At 39.1% G+C, this 14,332-nt stretch overlaps 1 protein-coding gene across 1 annotated transcript in view; it reads left to right on the plus strand.

The window, feature by feature from the left end:
• sorcs3 (sortilin related VPS10 domain containing receptor 3) overlaps positions 1 to 14,332 on the plus strand; it is a 189,500-nt gene that overhangs the window by 150,378 nt on the left and 24,790 nt on the right. Inside the window, exons 15-18 of the mRNA XM_026358764.1 lie at positions 1,335 to 1,452; positions 1,614 to 1,747; positions 5,893 to 6,006; positions 6,911 to 7,082. Of these exons, the coding sequence (XP_026214549.1) occupies positions 1,335 to 1,452; positions 1,614 to 1,747; positions 5,893 to 6,006; positions 6,911 to 7,082 (538 nt within the window). The remainder of the gene's footprint in view (positions 1 to 1,334; positions 1,453 to 1,613; positions 1,748 to 5,892; positions 6,007 to 6,910; positions 7,083 to 14,332) is intronic.

Below are 14,332 nucleotides of genomic sequence, written 5' to 3' on the forward strand. Positions count from 1 at the left end.
TAGTCTTGATTAAGCCACATTTCTCAGAGGCAGTTAATGGGTCATGTAGCTTATTAGTCAGACCTTTGTTAATATTAGATCACTTGATAAATGGGTTTGATCACTTGTTAATGGCTCTATAATATAAACATACCAGTCAAACAGAAGACTGTTCTTCTGTCAATTATAAGTCTATATGCTGCACAGTTTATTATGACCAGCCTGCTGTATTATAGTTAGGCAAGCAAAGAAAAATGTTGGGTGACATAGTATTTTGTGCATAAAGTCAGCTTACAGTGGAGGTTGGGGTGGTTGGTTGTGTCTCAAAACCCAGATACTTACCACAGTAGGCAGAAGCTAGAGACCAGTGTGAAATGTTGTAGTTTGTCATTCACTGGTAAACAACACTTTACTTATTTATTATGCTTTTATTTATTTTATCATGTTGTTTATAACCATAATGACATAATTTCAGTTACATTAAAGAAGGTTTTATATTAACCCTAACCACAATCTTTGTTTTACTAGCCTAGTCTTACCATGTAGCAATTGTGCCTAATCCTAACAAGTTCTTTTTGTTCCTAAACCCAAACCAAACTGTGATGATGTGAATAGTGCAGAAACCAGTGTTTATTTATTTGCCATCCAAGTTCCTAGTTCTTGAGCCACTTTTACATCGCCTCTTTAAGTCCATAATGCTAGCTGCTATTTTGATGCTATTTCAAGAGTTGCCTGACACCACAGGGGCACTATTTGCCCATATTAAGTTAAAACCTCTTAGGGTGCTATTTCAGCAGATGCCTGATGCAATAGGGGCACTACTTCAATGACCTTTATGAGTGTTGGAGTTAGAGCACTTGTTACAGACAGAAATAATTGGCCTTCTCTGATCCCCTTTTTTTCCAATTGGGTCCTGTGTACTGTACATTAGAACTGTCAGAATTATTGAATGTTATATAACCCAAACTGTTTTCAGGGTTTACTTAGTTGTGTAATTACTGATGAGATTGACAACCTTAACTAGAAAAAAATACTGAGAAATGAGAACTAAAAATAAGTCAAAGAGGACAAGAAACATGATGAAGACCTTTACACAAACCATTTTAAACAAACAGTAGCAAAACACTTTTTGAAAGCAAGATGAAAGTAATTGTTACTCAAACATCCATTCTAAGCATCCATCTTGGTTTATAGACCAACTTCCTGGTTCACATTTAACCTAAAATTTGTATCATTTTGTGACCACTCAGACTTTTTCTTGTTGGGAGAAATTGCTAAACTTCACATTCAGTACATGCATGTGTAGTTGCGTTGCTTATAATTTAAAGTAATTGCATCATTATTCTTGTCATTAGCTTTTTTGGCCACTTCAGCCACCGTTCTGACTGGCAGCTCATCAAAATAGACTACAAGTCCATCTTCAACAGGAAATGCACAGAGGAAGACTATCAAACCTGGCACCTGCACAACCAGGTAAACACAAAAATATTTCATAAGTGTGTGTACTGCTACCTCTGTAGGATAAGCGGTATACATAATGCATGGATGAAAGCACATGTATATTTACCACTGACTGTGTTAAAGTAAAAAAACAATACAACTCGCTGTGCTTATGGTGCTTGCTGTACCCACAGGGTGAGCCATGTGTGATGGGACAAAAGCAGATTTACATGAAGCGCAGGGCTGGAAACTACTGCATGCTGGGAAAAGACTACTCCAGAATCCTCTCAGCTGAGTCCTGCATTTGCCGAGCTCATGATTTTGAATGGTAAGTTAATCTGTTGTACAATAGCTCCTTTCTTCGTAACTGTGAAGCAAAGATTATGTTTCCGTCCGTTGTCTGTTAAAGAGGAACTTCATTAACACCTGGATTTGTTCTACGACACCGTTGTGCATGTAGAGTATTACTGTGGTAGTTGTTCATCTAGTTCTTTAATTATTTTCTACTGGACAGCTTCCAAGTGTGAATGGCTCAGCAGGTCATTTAGGTTAATGCTGCACCCAATCAAATAGCATAAAGAGAGCACTGACGTCCTTAAAAATAGCTACCCTCTCAAACAATGTATGCATTTTAGAGTAGATCTAGCTTACCTGCTTTAATTGCACAATCACACACAGTACACCACTTCAATCTCTATTAATAGTAATGATTTTACTTTATCAACCACCATGGGGAAACCTCACATATTTGGTGAGGTTTCAATGTCTTTACCAAGACCATTTTAACCAGCAACCGGGAATCACTATCCCTGCCGTTCAAGCATTTTAGGTCTACCAACTGAACCACATTCACCTGTGCGATTGGTATTTATAATCTGACATTGGAGAAAAGCAGGCACATTTCAGTTTTATTTGTATAGTGTCATTTCTAATGGCTTTCTAATAACCACATTTGTCAGTAAACCTGCAGACTGGATACAGATGTACATGTATTATGAAGAAAATTAGCTAGATCTAGATTAGATTTCTTTCATCTCATCAGTGCAGTGATGGCTTATATTACACTAACACAGACAAAATCACCAGCTAGGGATGGTTACTACTAAGAATATTAAAGTGGGTGAGTTATTCCTCAGCATTAAGTGGGGTGTGTCATCTTCTGTGGTCAGTTAATTAACAGGGCAGAAGTTGAAGCATGCGCTCCTGACAAGATGAGGTGTTTTATACAAAACTGTGTTTCATCCTGGAATCCAATTCGCAGCCATTTAAGTGGAATCCATTGCATATGCTATTCATGGGTCTCATTAATTTACTTCATTTATGTGGGTGTTTTCCAATAATCTGATAAGTCTGGGATCGTTTTACACAATTTGCTCATAATGTCTGTCTCTGTGGCATCTCTCCGCAAGCTTGACTCTCTGTGTGTGTCTGTGTGTGTGTGTGTGTGTATGTGTAAATAGTTTCAATTTGTATGCAAATCCTCAATAGTTGCATTTTTTTTATCTTGTAATGACAGAGAGCAGAAAACATACAGCCTTTACATAAAGACTGTTTGTAGAAGGTCAGCGAGTGAGTGCTAATTGAACTAGTGTAAATTTTGTTTTTATTTTCCTCCTGTGTCTGAGTCCGAGTTCTGCCTGTCTATCTTGCGTGCTTACTCTTTCTGTGGGGAATTATTTGTTCATGCTTAAAATTCTAAAATGAGGATTTTAAAGAGCATCAATACCGGAAAAAGCTCAAATCCTTTAACGCAGTTTGAGGTGTGTGAAGAGTCTTTCTGCCACATGTTCAGCTCAAGTGCATACTTAATTAGACTGGTATGAAATGATTGTGCTAAGCATAGCAGACAACCGCTTGTAAAGAATGCCATTCTGTCATTATTTGGTATATAAATTACATGCAGTTGATTCACCAAAGCATAAAACTGGAAAATCAACCTCCCTTCTTCTGAATACCAACCAAAATGTTGCAAAAAAGCACATGTTGGCATTGAACACTCAGTCAAATTAATTGTCTTGTTTACTTATTCTTTAATTAGATACTTCCTGATCTCAATTAGTAAATTAATTTAAAGTTGGCTCCAGACAAAACCCGTTTGGTAAGGTTTAAACAAACTGGTGAATTTGCTCATTTAGTGTTAGCTGCCAATCCAACCAAACATTAATAAAACTCTTATCTGCATCAAGAACACCTAAAAAGGGGGAATCAATCCAGCTCTAGCTGACGTGGAATGCAGTTTCGTTGTGGATGGAAAAGTCAAAGAGCATTTTGTGATAGAAACTATGCTGGCCAGAAACTTTATGGTGACAATGATTGTGTTTACCTGCATTTGCAATAAGTAACCTGGTTACCCAGAGAAATTAGATAGGAGCTGTCATTGGGGAACAAGTTTAAACCTGGTTATTGGAAACCCATATACTGTATACAGGACATGCAACAAATAAGTCATCTGATACTTACTTTGAGCCATGCTTCCAAAATGCTTCCAAAGATTTTAGTTGGATACTGACAGAAGAAGCTGCTTCCTGGAACAGAAAAAGTAAATACAGGAAGAAGGTGAAGTGTTGTGGACTACTGTACATTTGTGTGACAATAGGGAGATGAGTTCACTATGAATGTTAACACGGATTGGTCATCCCGTTGGTTACTGTTTTTTACGTTACATCGCCTGCAGAGTCATCAGACCTAATGTCTGTGAGACACTTCACCTCCTCGCGTCTCCACGTTTGTCCTCCATTAATCAGACAGCATGTTTTTGGTGGACAAACAAAAAAGAGGAAAATCTACACACTACCTAAAGTCCTCAAATCATGCGATTTATAGCGTTTGGTGCTGGTGTGGTTGTTTTGGTGCTCACTCGAGTGTGGTTACCGTGTTCACACCAGAAAAAACGAACTGCACCAAGAGGGAAAACGGACTGGAATTTGATTTAATTGGATTAAAGCCTGCAGGTATAAAAGCACCCTAAATCTATGACGGTAATCCTTTATTCTAATGTTGCACTCAACAGCATGTTGAGTAAAAGCATATCATGGTTGATCCAGTTCTAATGTTTTGAAAGCGATGTACATACTGTATATCTGAAATTTGTGTTATAATTTTAATAATATGATATTATTGGATGTCATGTTAAACATTGTGTCGCTAAAACCAGGGTGTGTAAAATCACTGGAGTGCCTTTACTGGAGTTTTTTCAAGGTCATTGCAAATGAGGAAATGTGTTTTATATAAGGGACCACATCCTCACCTATATGGCAGGTTTCTTAAGCTGCTTCTACACATACACTGACACCCTAAACTTCTCCAGACTTTACCTGGGTGAATGCACAACTCCGTGCAATGTCCGGATCTGAACCTCTAGACATAGCATGCATAGAGTGCATATGTGAAAATGGCATTAAAGGTCACTTTGTGTTTCAATTTTAGCTAGGCTTTGGACAGACATGACTGCACCACTCGTTATGCACTCTTGTCAAAAGTTGATTTGAAACCTAATAATGTGTATACACATAGTATACACAAATCTATGTTCTGCAGGGGAAATGTACCTGGAGAAAACAGGTTTCCAAAATCCCCTAGCCTGATTACATAAACCAGATTTCCATGAAAGTTAAGAAATCGGCTTATTCGTGAAAGCAGACTATAACCTGGTTACTTAAGTTCAATTAAACACATTAAATAGCACTTCAGGAAGTCACTAGGTGTGTCTGTTCTCTCTCCTGAAATAATTCACCAACAATTACAGTCATTTGATTATGTAGGTCTGTTCCTATACTATCTATAGCCCCTCTTTGTTCCATACAGGCAGCAGATTTCTGTCTATATGGGAAATAGATTCATGGTAATTTACTAATTCATGTTGAAGTCATCCACAATGTCAATCTTGAGTCCACACCTAGTATAGCATTGTTATACTTGACCTCACTCTTAAACTATGCTTTTGGCTGTTCTGTGCCAGACTGGAATCATCCTGAAAGTCTGCCATGTTTCACATATGCACCTGTGCAGACAATCTGCTGTAACAGTTTGTTAATGAATAGTTCACAGCATCGTAATCACAGAATTAAACTGGACTGGTCAGCCACAGGCTTTGTTCATTTGTTCTTTCTTGGTAATTCATTAATTAATTAATCAGGTTCATGACAACTATTAGAGTAAGCGTTTGCTTACCTTGCTTTATTAGATGTAAATCGTGTTTAGATTGGAAATGCTAACAAGCAGAACTAGTCATCCCTTTGTATGATAACAACAACTTCATGTGGGGTGTGTTTTCATACACACAGCTTCACACTGCTGTGTCAACAGTGGCCTTGATCAATACATATTAATGTATGCCCCTCAGTGACAGACAGTTCCCTGGTCACAAGTTATGAAGAGACAGATAAGATGTGGAACACACTGTATGACAATATCTTCCTTTTCACATGGTGATATTGATCTGGTCCAGTGAGACTGTGCTTTGTTGTCTCACAGTGATTATGGATACGAGCGGCGCGGGGACGGGAACTGTCGGCCTGCCTTCTGGTTCAATCCCTCCTCTGTGTCCAGAAGCTGCAGCCAGGGTCAAAACTACCTCAACAGCACAGGGTAAGAACTGTCAGATTTATTTTGTATGATATATATTTTCCTATGTATTTTTCTTATGTGACGGGAAAGTTACTAAGTACAGTTACAGAAATACTGACTAATAAACAGATATAGCTACTAGTTAATTTGATTTTACACAGAAATCAAACATACTATTAGGAGTGAAAAACTACACAACAGCTGAGGAAAAGATAGATGCCATTCAAACCCATTATTTGCAAATAAACACAATAGATAGAAAATATACAAAAGTTATAATTTTACAGCACTTTAAGAGCCCCATAATTATCAAGTCCTGTATTTTTCAGTGCAGCATTTGTATAATGTGATATTGATACTTTTACTTACTTAAAAAGTATACAGTATACGGTAACATTGGATGAACAGTAGCTATTGAGGCCAAAGAGTGGTAATTACAGGAGAATTGCACAATGTCATATAAGAAATGTGGCATGTTAGAAAATATTAGTTCCAAAGCCATGTTAGCTAATATTAGCCACACTATTAAAAAGCTAATGTCTTTTTGCCAGAAGATTGTGCCTGCAAGATACGTCTACTGAGTTTGTTTTTTGCGAGGTTTCCCCAGGGAAGGATACCTTGCAAAACCTAATCACACTGGCAGTGTGGTATTCAATATTGCTGGGATTAAGCTTTACAAAATGTCTCATCTTCTGACACAGCTTGTCTTGTCAGTTGTCATCTAGTATATTTTTGAACAGCAAAGCTGTTCAAGCATTGTTCTAGTGGCACAACACTTTAGTTCAACCAAACTGTCTACAAACCATAACCACTATAGCATTTTAAGGATTACTTTAAGAACTAAAATAATGTACAGACTTAACTAGAAATTGACACAGAATGCAATTGAAAACAACTCTGAAGTCCAACTCGTGTTCTTTCAAAGATATCGTAAGGTGGTGTTGAATAACTGCACTAAAGGAGTTAAAGAAATGTACACGGCCAGAAAGCAGCAGTGCCCCAATCGACCTCCCAAAGGACTCTTACTGACCACCAAAGATGGTAAACTCACTGCCAACATGGGAAACAACGTCACCTTTCTGGTGCAACTGGATGAGGTAAGACCACAACAAACTTTCATAAACCACCTATTTATGCAATGTATTTTTAATTAATGCTGGATGCATTAACTCTGTGGCTGTGATAGGGGAAAGAAGAAACTATATCTTACATCACAGGTCCCAAAACCTGGTCATCAATGCCCACTGTCCTGGGCATTGGCACTGCCTTTAATTATTTATGCAGTACCCACTGCTAATTGCCTGGACAGAGTGTGGTAAATCAATCTTAAGCAGAAAAATTCTATCTTACACAAGGGTGGAGTGAGAGAAGACAAAGTAAATTAGTACCTTTCAGCTTCTGATTGACTGAACACACCAGATCTAAGTGATCAGCAATCAGTAGGGTTGGAGTATTTTGGAAAACAAGCTAGGCAGTGGGCCTTATTGACCACTTTAGAAACCCTACATACTCAATAGGCAGACACTGGTCCAAAGCCAGACCAAATTACAATTTAATCTGAACCCAACATCTAACTAAAACTCATTAAAAACTGTGCTTTTCCCATTACACGTAATCTTTCAGACACTAAATGTTAGATTGAAAAAGTTAACTGTCAGGTTCAATTCTAAACAGAGTGCGGAGGAGAGAACCACATTACTGGACCAACTGAAATGTTGACATCAAGCGAGCAGTGGAATTATTGTAAAGTCAACTGGAGAACAGTTGACTTTGCCTTTGAAATCCAGTAGACACGGTGCAGCTGAAGCTGTTTTGTTGTGTCTAATAAACACTGGAACATATAGTTTATCATACCCTGAAGCACAAAGGCTGAAGTTACAGTACAGTGTGTTGATTTCTTGGAGAGTTATCTCATTTTAAACACTTAAGAGTCAAATAGCTCAAAATGATCAATGCAATGTTAGAATTCTGAGCTAGAGGCAGAAGTGAAAGACCTCACCATACACTTTGTTAGTAAGTGAGAACCACAGTGTCCTGACTTGCCATGCTCCCTGGTCACTAGCAAACTGCCTCCAGTTTTTCTAAAGCAGAATATGGTTGATTATTAACTGGAGGCTTCAGGGTGTTAGCAACAGAAGTATTTCCCCTGCTATCGTACAAGCCCCCCGAGATCTTATCGACGTCTAGTTGTCATATTATTGTGTGGTGAAATTAGGAATCGAGGCCCATTTCTTTCATTGAGAGAAGGATTGTCTCATGCAAGAGATGGACAGCGGGTTGGGGAGTGGATGACTATCACGATCAGTGGATGATAGTGATGAAGAAGGGAGGGGTGGGGTAACGAATCCTTGTGGCATCAACCCTATTTGACTATCTGAGAAAATTCTCAAGACGAATTCAGAGTTTAATTTATATTCATGAAGGCTGCAGTGGGTGTATTTCTTGGGGAGAGCAAATGGCCTTAAATATTTAATGAGTAGATGACTCTGTGGCACACATCCATATTTCAAAATGAAGAAAAAATCTTGATATATGTTGACATATGTTTTAGAATACGATATGGTACGCATTGTCACAAGGAACATTTAGTGGTTTTGTATTGTTTGGGAAGCAATGATTACAGCTACAGATGGGTTTTGTAAAGTGACTCACTTTTTACTAAGCGGTTGGCAGAGATGTTATTAGCTTGTGCATAAATGAAACCCACCAAATCTCTAACAAGTCAAGAAGAATTTTACTGCTGTTCCATATTTGGCATCAAAGGAAATAGACAGAGGGCATTTGAGACACTTAGAAATTCACTTCATTTTCTCTCTATTAATTAAAATTACTTGGAGTTTACAGTGCATCATGTGTGAGCGGAGGAAAGAAAAGTTACAGCAATCCTAATATATAGGCAAGATTGGTATTTCTCAAATTATGGTTAAATGTGTGATCGATATGCACATGGATGATCGTCATCGCTCAAAATACAACCAACTATATGAGAACATTAATGCAGTACAATGGTATTGCACAAATGACTGCAAGGGCAACAAGCTAAATCCAACATTTTCTTGCTGTAGCTACCTGTGGCTCAGTGAAACTCAACAGTGACTCTCTAGTGAAAACTATTGTCAGGACTCTTCTCCAGAGGCTTACAAAACATTTGAGTCAGCAATAAGGCTACATCCAAACAACGCAACTCTAACAGTATATTAATTGGTGCATATGGAATAGGACTATAAAGCTACAAGAACTGTAAATGTGTACAATATGTGCCTATGTGCATGTACATTGTATGAACATTGATGGGTAAATAAATACATACCAGGTAAAGTGACTACAGTATATTGCAACCAGCATAGACGCTAGTTTGGCCAGAACCCTTCCATTCCTCACCTCCCTCGCTGAGTCCAAAGGACAGCCCAGCACATAGCTGTCCCGCGTAGATGAGGAGGTGGTTGATGAAGGTGATGAGCAAAACAAATGCAGAATCATCAGAGAAGTTCTCCAGAACACTGCCGTCCATGTTGTGTCTGCAGTGTAAAGTGTGAAGAGGAAGGAGGCCAGGACAGTCCCCTGGGGAATCCCCACACTGCAGGTCAGGATGTCACACAGACCCGGGCTCTCACAAACTGGGGCTGATTTGTGAGGTACTGCAGTCAAGGATCCATTCCGCCAACAAGCCAAAGAACAACATTCTCACAGCGATGCTGGGCTTCTCCAGGTGACAGATAGATAGCAGGCCAGTTGGTGAACTGCAGCGGATCCATTGTAGAGCTCACCATGGAGTGAAGACGGCCTAGGACCACTCTCTCCAGTGTCTTCATTTGAATTGAAGAAAAACGCTCCATAACTCTACACAGTTCATCTGCGCAGGATTTAAGGAGCCTGGAGCTGATGTCATCTGGTTCTCCTGATATTGACCACTGATAAATACTTTCCCACAGCCCATACTATGGAGCTGACATTCACAGTCCTTGTTATGTGCAAAATGTATTCAGTTGTGGATGTGAAACATTTAACGCTAATGTGAGTATTATTAAATAAAGTTGATATCAAGTTATTTTTTGTCCTTCTTTTGAGTTGCAGTGCAAGGAAAGTAAAAAAAGAGTAAAGTTGAATAAAAGGTTGTATTAAAAAGGCTGCAGGGCACTTCTGCATTCAAATACAGGTCATTGCAAGCAATAACCTGTATTAACAGGAGAGTCATGTGTTTAAAAAAAAAAACATTTCAGCAACTGTAAACTAGTCTTTTAATGTGAAAGATGCTAAGAATAATAGAAATCCTGCACCAAATGCATTATAAATATTAAAGAAATCCTGGTTATCCCACACATGGATTGGATCAGACTTGTCACTTGTATATAAAACATACATCCACTTTAATAATCAGTAGAGACAGAGCAGAAAAAGTCCTCAGACTAATTCATCTCCTGCTGTTTGTGCTTCATCACAAGTAGCATTAGCTGCACAGCAGGTAACAACAGACTGAACACAACAGAATTTTTGCACTGATCAGTTGACTCCTGTGGTGTCACCTCTCATACCCAGACATAAATACTCACCTGCACAGTTCTATAAGGATGTGCACAAGGATGTTTCAGGCAAATTTTGCCGAGACAACAGCTCCTTTGTCCTCCTTTGAGAGCTGCCACTGTGTGGGACCATGCCATGGGACCATAAAAAAAAAGCAATGTTACAAAGCGTGGAAGTTAGGTCACGGCCATGTTAACCTACAGGAGAACCATGTGTGGGACCATGCCCATTCATTCATGACACATGAGACCATAAGCTCAGAGACTCTTCCTCAAGTTTCAGTTGGATAAAAATGGGCATCAATGATAACATACAGACAAGAAAGATTTGCTGCTTTGTTGGACAATAATAAAATAACTTGTGTCGGTAAATTTGGGTGCTTAAGCAATATATAGTATATACTGTATGGTCAATGCTTTCCCAAAGGAGGAGGCTTAGGTAGGCAAACAACCAGCAGGCCAGCAGATGAAGATTATGATAGGAATCTCAATCAATAAATATTATGATTTAGGTTTTTCAGAAGCATCTTTTTATATTGGAAGTAGGCTAGTAATCGACTAAAAACAAATTTTCAATCAATGATAAAAACATTGTATTATATCTATACATACAGTATTATAACTGTGCATACAGTAGTATTAAGAATGGACATTCAAAGTTTTTATTCTCTTCTTAGGGGGCTAATCCTTAAAAGCTCCAGTTTAGAGAGCGACAGAGAGCCTGGTGATCAATTGATATACTTCTAATAGCTAAGTGTATTAGCTTGTAATAAAAATTTAGTTGGCTACACTTAAGTGTTCATTTGTCTTAGTACTATAGATTGCAGTGACAGATGAAAGTTGACAATGCAATGGGGCGTTTAGTAAAAAGAAATCTATTACTGTGGGTTGTTAAAGAGGTTTCCAAACAATTTTAAATGTATTAATGCTGCAAACTATTGCTATTCTAATAATTCAATTTAACATGAGACTCACAAAAAATATCTGCATGTCTGTTGATTATTATTTGGCTACATACAGTTTTTAGAATATGTATTTTGTTTTGACTTCATTATTGACCCTAGCTGGAAAGTATTGGTTTAATTATTTTAAATATTTTTTTAATTATTTACATGTCAATATTTTCACACTTTCTATTAGCAAAGTAAAATAAATTATGTAACTGATTCATTTCTAGATTTAGAAAACATTTTATTGTTAAAATACATACTTTCTGACTACAACGCTGCACGATGCAAACTTAAAGCCTGACCTAAAGTGTATTCCATGCATGCATCTCATTTTGTCTTCTGTGACTGATTAATTTTTAGATCAACAAGTGCAGCAGATCAAATGGTAAATCACAGCGTGAGCACTGACTTCCCATCCTTGGATAAACTGCCTTCTGTCTTGGTTCGGTGTTGTCATGAATCAGATTTGGCTTCGCTTTTGCTGGCACAGCTCAAGTATCTAAAGCTTTGCCAGCGGAGTGCTTAAGTTGGAGAGTAGATGCTAGTGACTGCACGCTTGAATTTTGATCTTTCATCGGGGAGATCACATTTGTTTCCCACAAAAAAATTGAGATTTTTCAGCAGTTATTTTAGGGTTTGTTGCAGCTTTTTAATTGTCCCCTTAAGGTGTTAGAACTTGAAAGGATTTATTTATAACTATTCAAGTGTTTCATTTTAGGATTTTGCGGTCCTATCCCCTGTTCCAATTTGTATGGCTATTGGTACATAATGTCTTCAGTTCAGTACTGACTAGTTCAAGGAGAACAAGCTCAAAAGCACTGTTTTCTTCTTGGTTAATATGAGCTCCTGTTGATTTGGAACTTGATAAACAACAGTTTTGTCAATTTGAATTCTTATTAGCCACTTCCCTGTGTCACACTCCACTAACCAGGGAGAAAAATGTTTTACAGTTATTCTTGCTCATGTTATCTTTTTGTGAAACTTATTTCTGCCTCAGTTGGAAAGCTCAATGGAATATCCTGCATACGAACATTGTGATCAAACATGGCAGGTGCAACTACTGAGGATTGCCAGCTAAAATATTAACTGCGCATTATTAACTCAGTTACAAGAAATGAGTTAATAGGAAAAATATCAGAAACAATCTAGACTAATGTAATTGTGCACTTGGTCATCAAGTCAAAATATGTAAAAAAGTGTGCACTACAGTACAACTTCCCACCTACTATGACCTCAATAATAAACACATAGAATTTCTGACAGTTTCAAGAAAGACTAAGATATCCATCCATCCATCCATCCATTTTCTTCCGCTTATCCGGGGCCGGGTCGCGGGGGGAGCAGCTTTAGCAGAGATGCCCAGACTTCCCTCTCCCTAGACACCTCCTCCAGCTCTTCCGGGGGGACACCGAGGCGTTCCCAGGCCGTTTCGGCTCAGCTCCTTTTTCACCACGACGGACCGGTACACCGACCGCATTACTGCTGCCGATGCACCATCCGTAGTCAGTCTCACACGCTCCTATTTCCCTCACTCGTGAACAAGACCCCAAGATACTAACTCCTCCACCTGAGGGAGGATCTCCCCCCCAACTGGAGGTGCAAGCCACCCTTTTTCCGGTTGAGAACCATGGCCTCGGGACTTGGAGGTGCTGATTCTCATCCCAGCCCCTTCACACTTCGGCTGCAAACCACCCGCCCCAGTGCCTGCTGGAGGTCCCGGTCTGATGAGGCCAACAGGACAACAATCAGTGCAAAAAGCAGAGATGAATCCTGTGATTCCCAAACCGGATCCCTCCGACCCCTGGCTGCCGCCTAGAAATCCTGTACCATAAAGGTAATGAACAGGATCGGTGACAAAGGGCACCCCTGTCGGAGGTCCAAACATGCACCATGGAACAAGTCTGACTTACTACCGGCAATGCGAACCAAGCTCCTTCACTACTCCGGTCATACAAGGACCGAATGGCCCTTAACCCTTGACTAAGATATTATAACCCTATAAAAAAAAGTAGAAGTCATGGCACAGCTGCTGTATTGTATTATATTGCTATATTGCAAAAGCACTTAGGGTCAGAGAGAGATGCTGTTTTTTGTTTAAATTTTAAAAAAGACATTGTGTGTGAAGTGACTTTTTTCATTTTGTACTGGCATAAATGAATGTTGTACTGCAAAACTGGATATGTAGGCAGTATATGTATAATACTAATGCAACCTAGGAACCAGAAGGTATGTCAAATACATTTCAGGAGGTAGGAGTTAGTTGTTAGTTCCAGTGACGTGCAGTGTGTGCATCAGTGTTAAACTGCTCATTACACTGCTCATCATGAAGGGATTCTTCTTACAAACCTCAAGAACTGTGATCTCAAGTCACTGATGCAACTGGTTTGCAGCTGCATTGTCAACTTCACCGTGACCAGAGCCCTCAATCATTGCAAATTCCAGGAACTGTGACAAGAATGTGAGACAAAATGTGTAGACCTGGTCATGCACAGTGTGCTGTGCTGGTTATCCCATGACACAGTGCTGGACAGGCTTCTCAGTGTCCTGCTTCAGATCTGTAAATTCCTTTCAAGCTGAGGGAGAGATGAGTTGGACTCAGTGACCTCAGGGTAGGTACTTTGAGCAGGAAAATTCGGTTCTTGACAGACATCACCTGCTGCCTGAACACTAGGGGAAGAGAAAAAAAGGAAGGCTGTGGTGATGACAATGATTGTTAAACTTATACTTGACCTTAATGTAGTTTTTGCCTTATTAGTTGTTTATTTTCCTTCCATCCAGGCAGCACTGTCACCTCACTGACCAACAAAATCCACCACACTGCTCTGTGTCTGTGACCGTGGGAATTTGAATCAAAATTCAAAGATCTGCAGGAATACA

This window comes from Anabas testudineus, chromosome 1 (genome assembly GCF_900324465.2).
Source record: "Anabas testudineus chromosome 1, fAnaTes1.2, whole genome shotgun sequence".
In the NCBI taxonomy this organism is placed as follows: domain Eukaryota; kingdom Metazoa; phylum Chordata; class Actinopteri; order Anabantiformes; family Anabantidae; genus Anabas; species Anabas testudineus.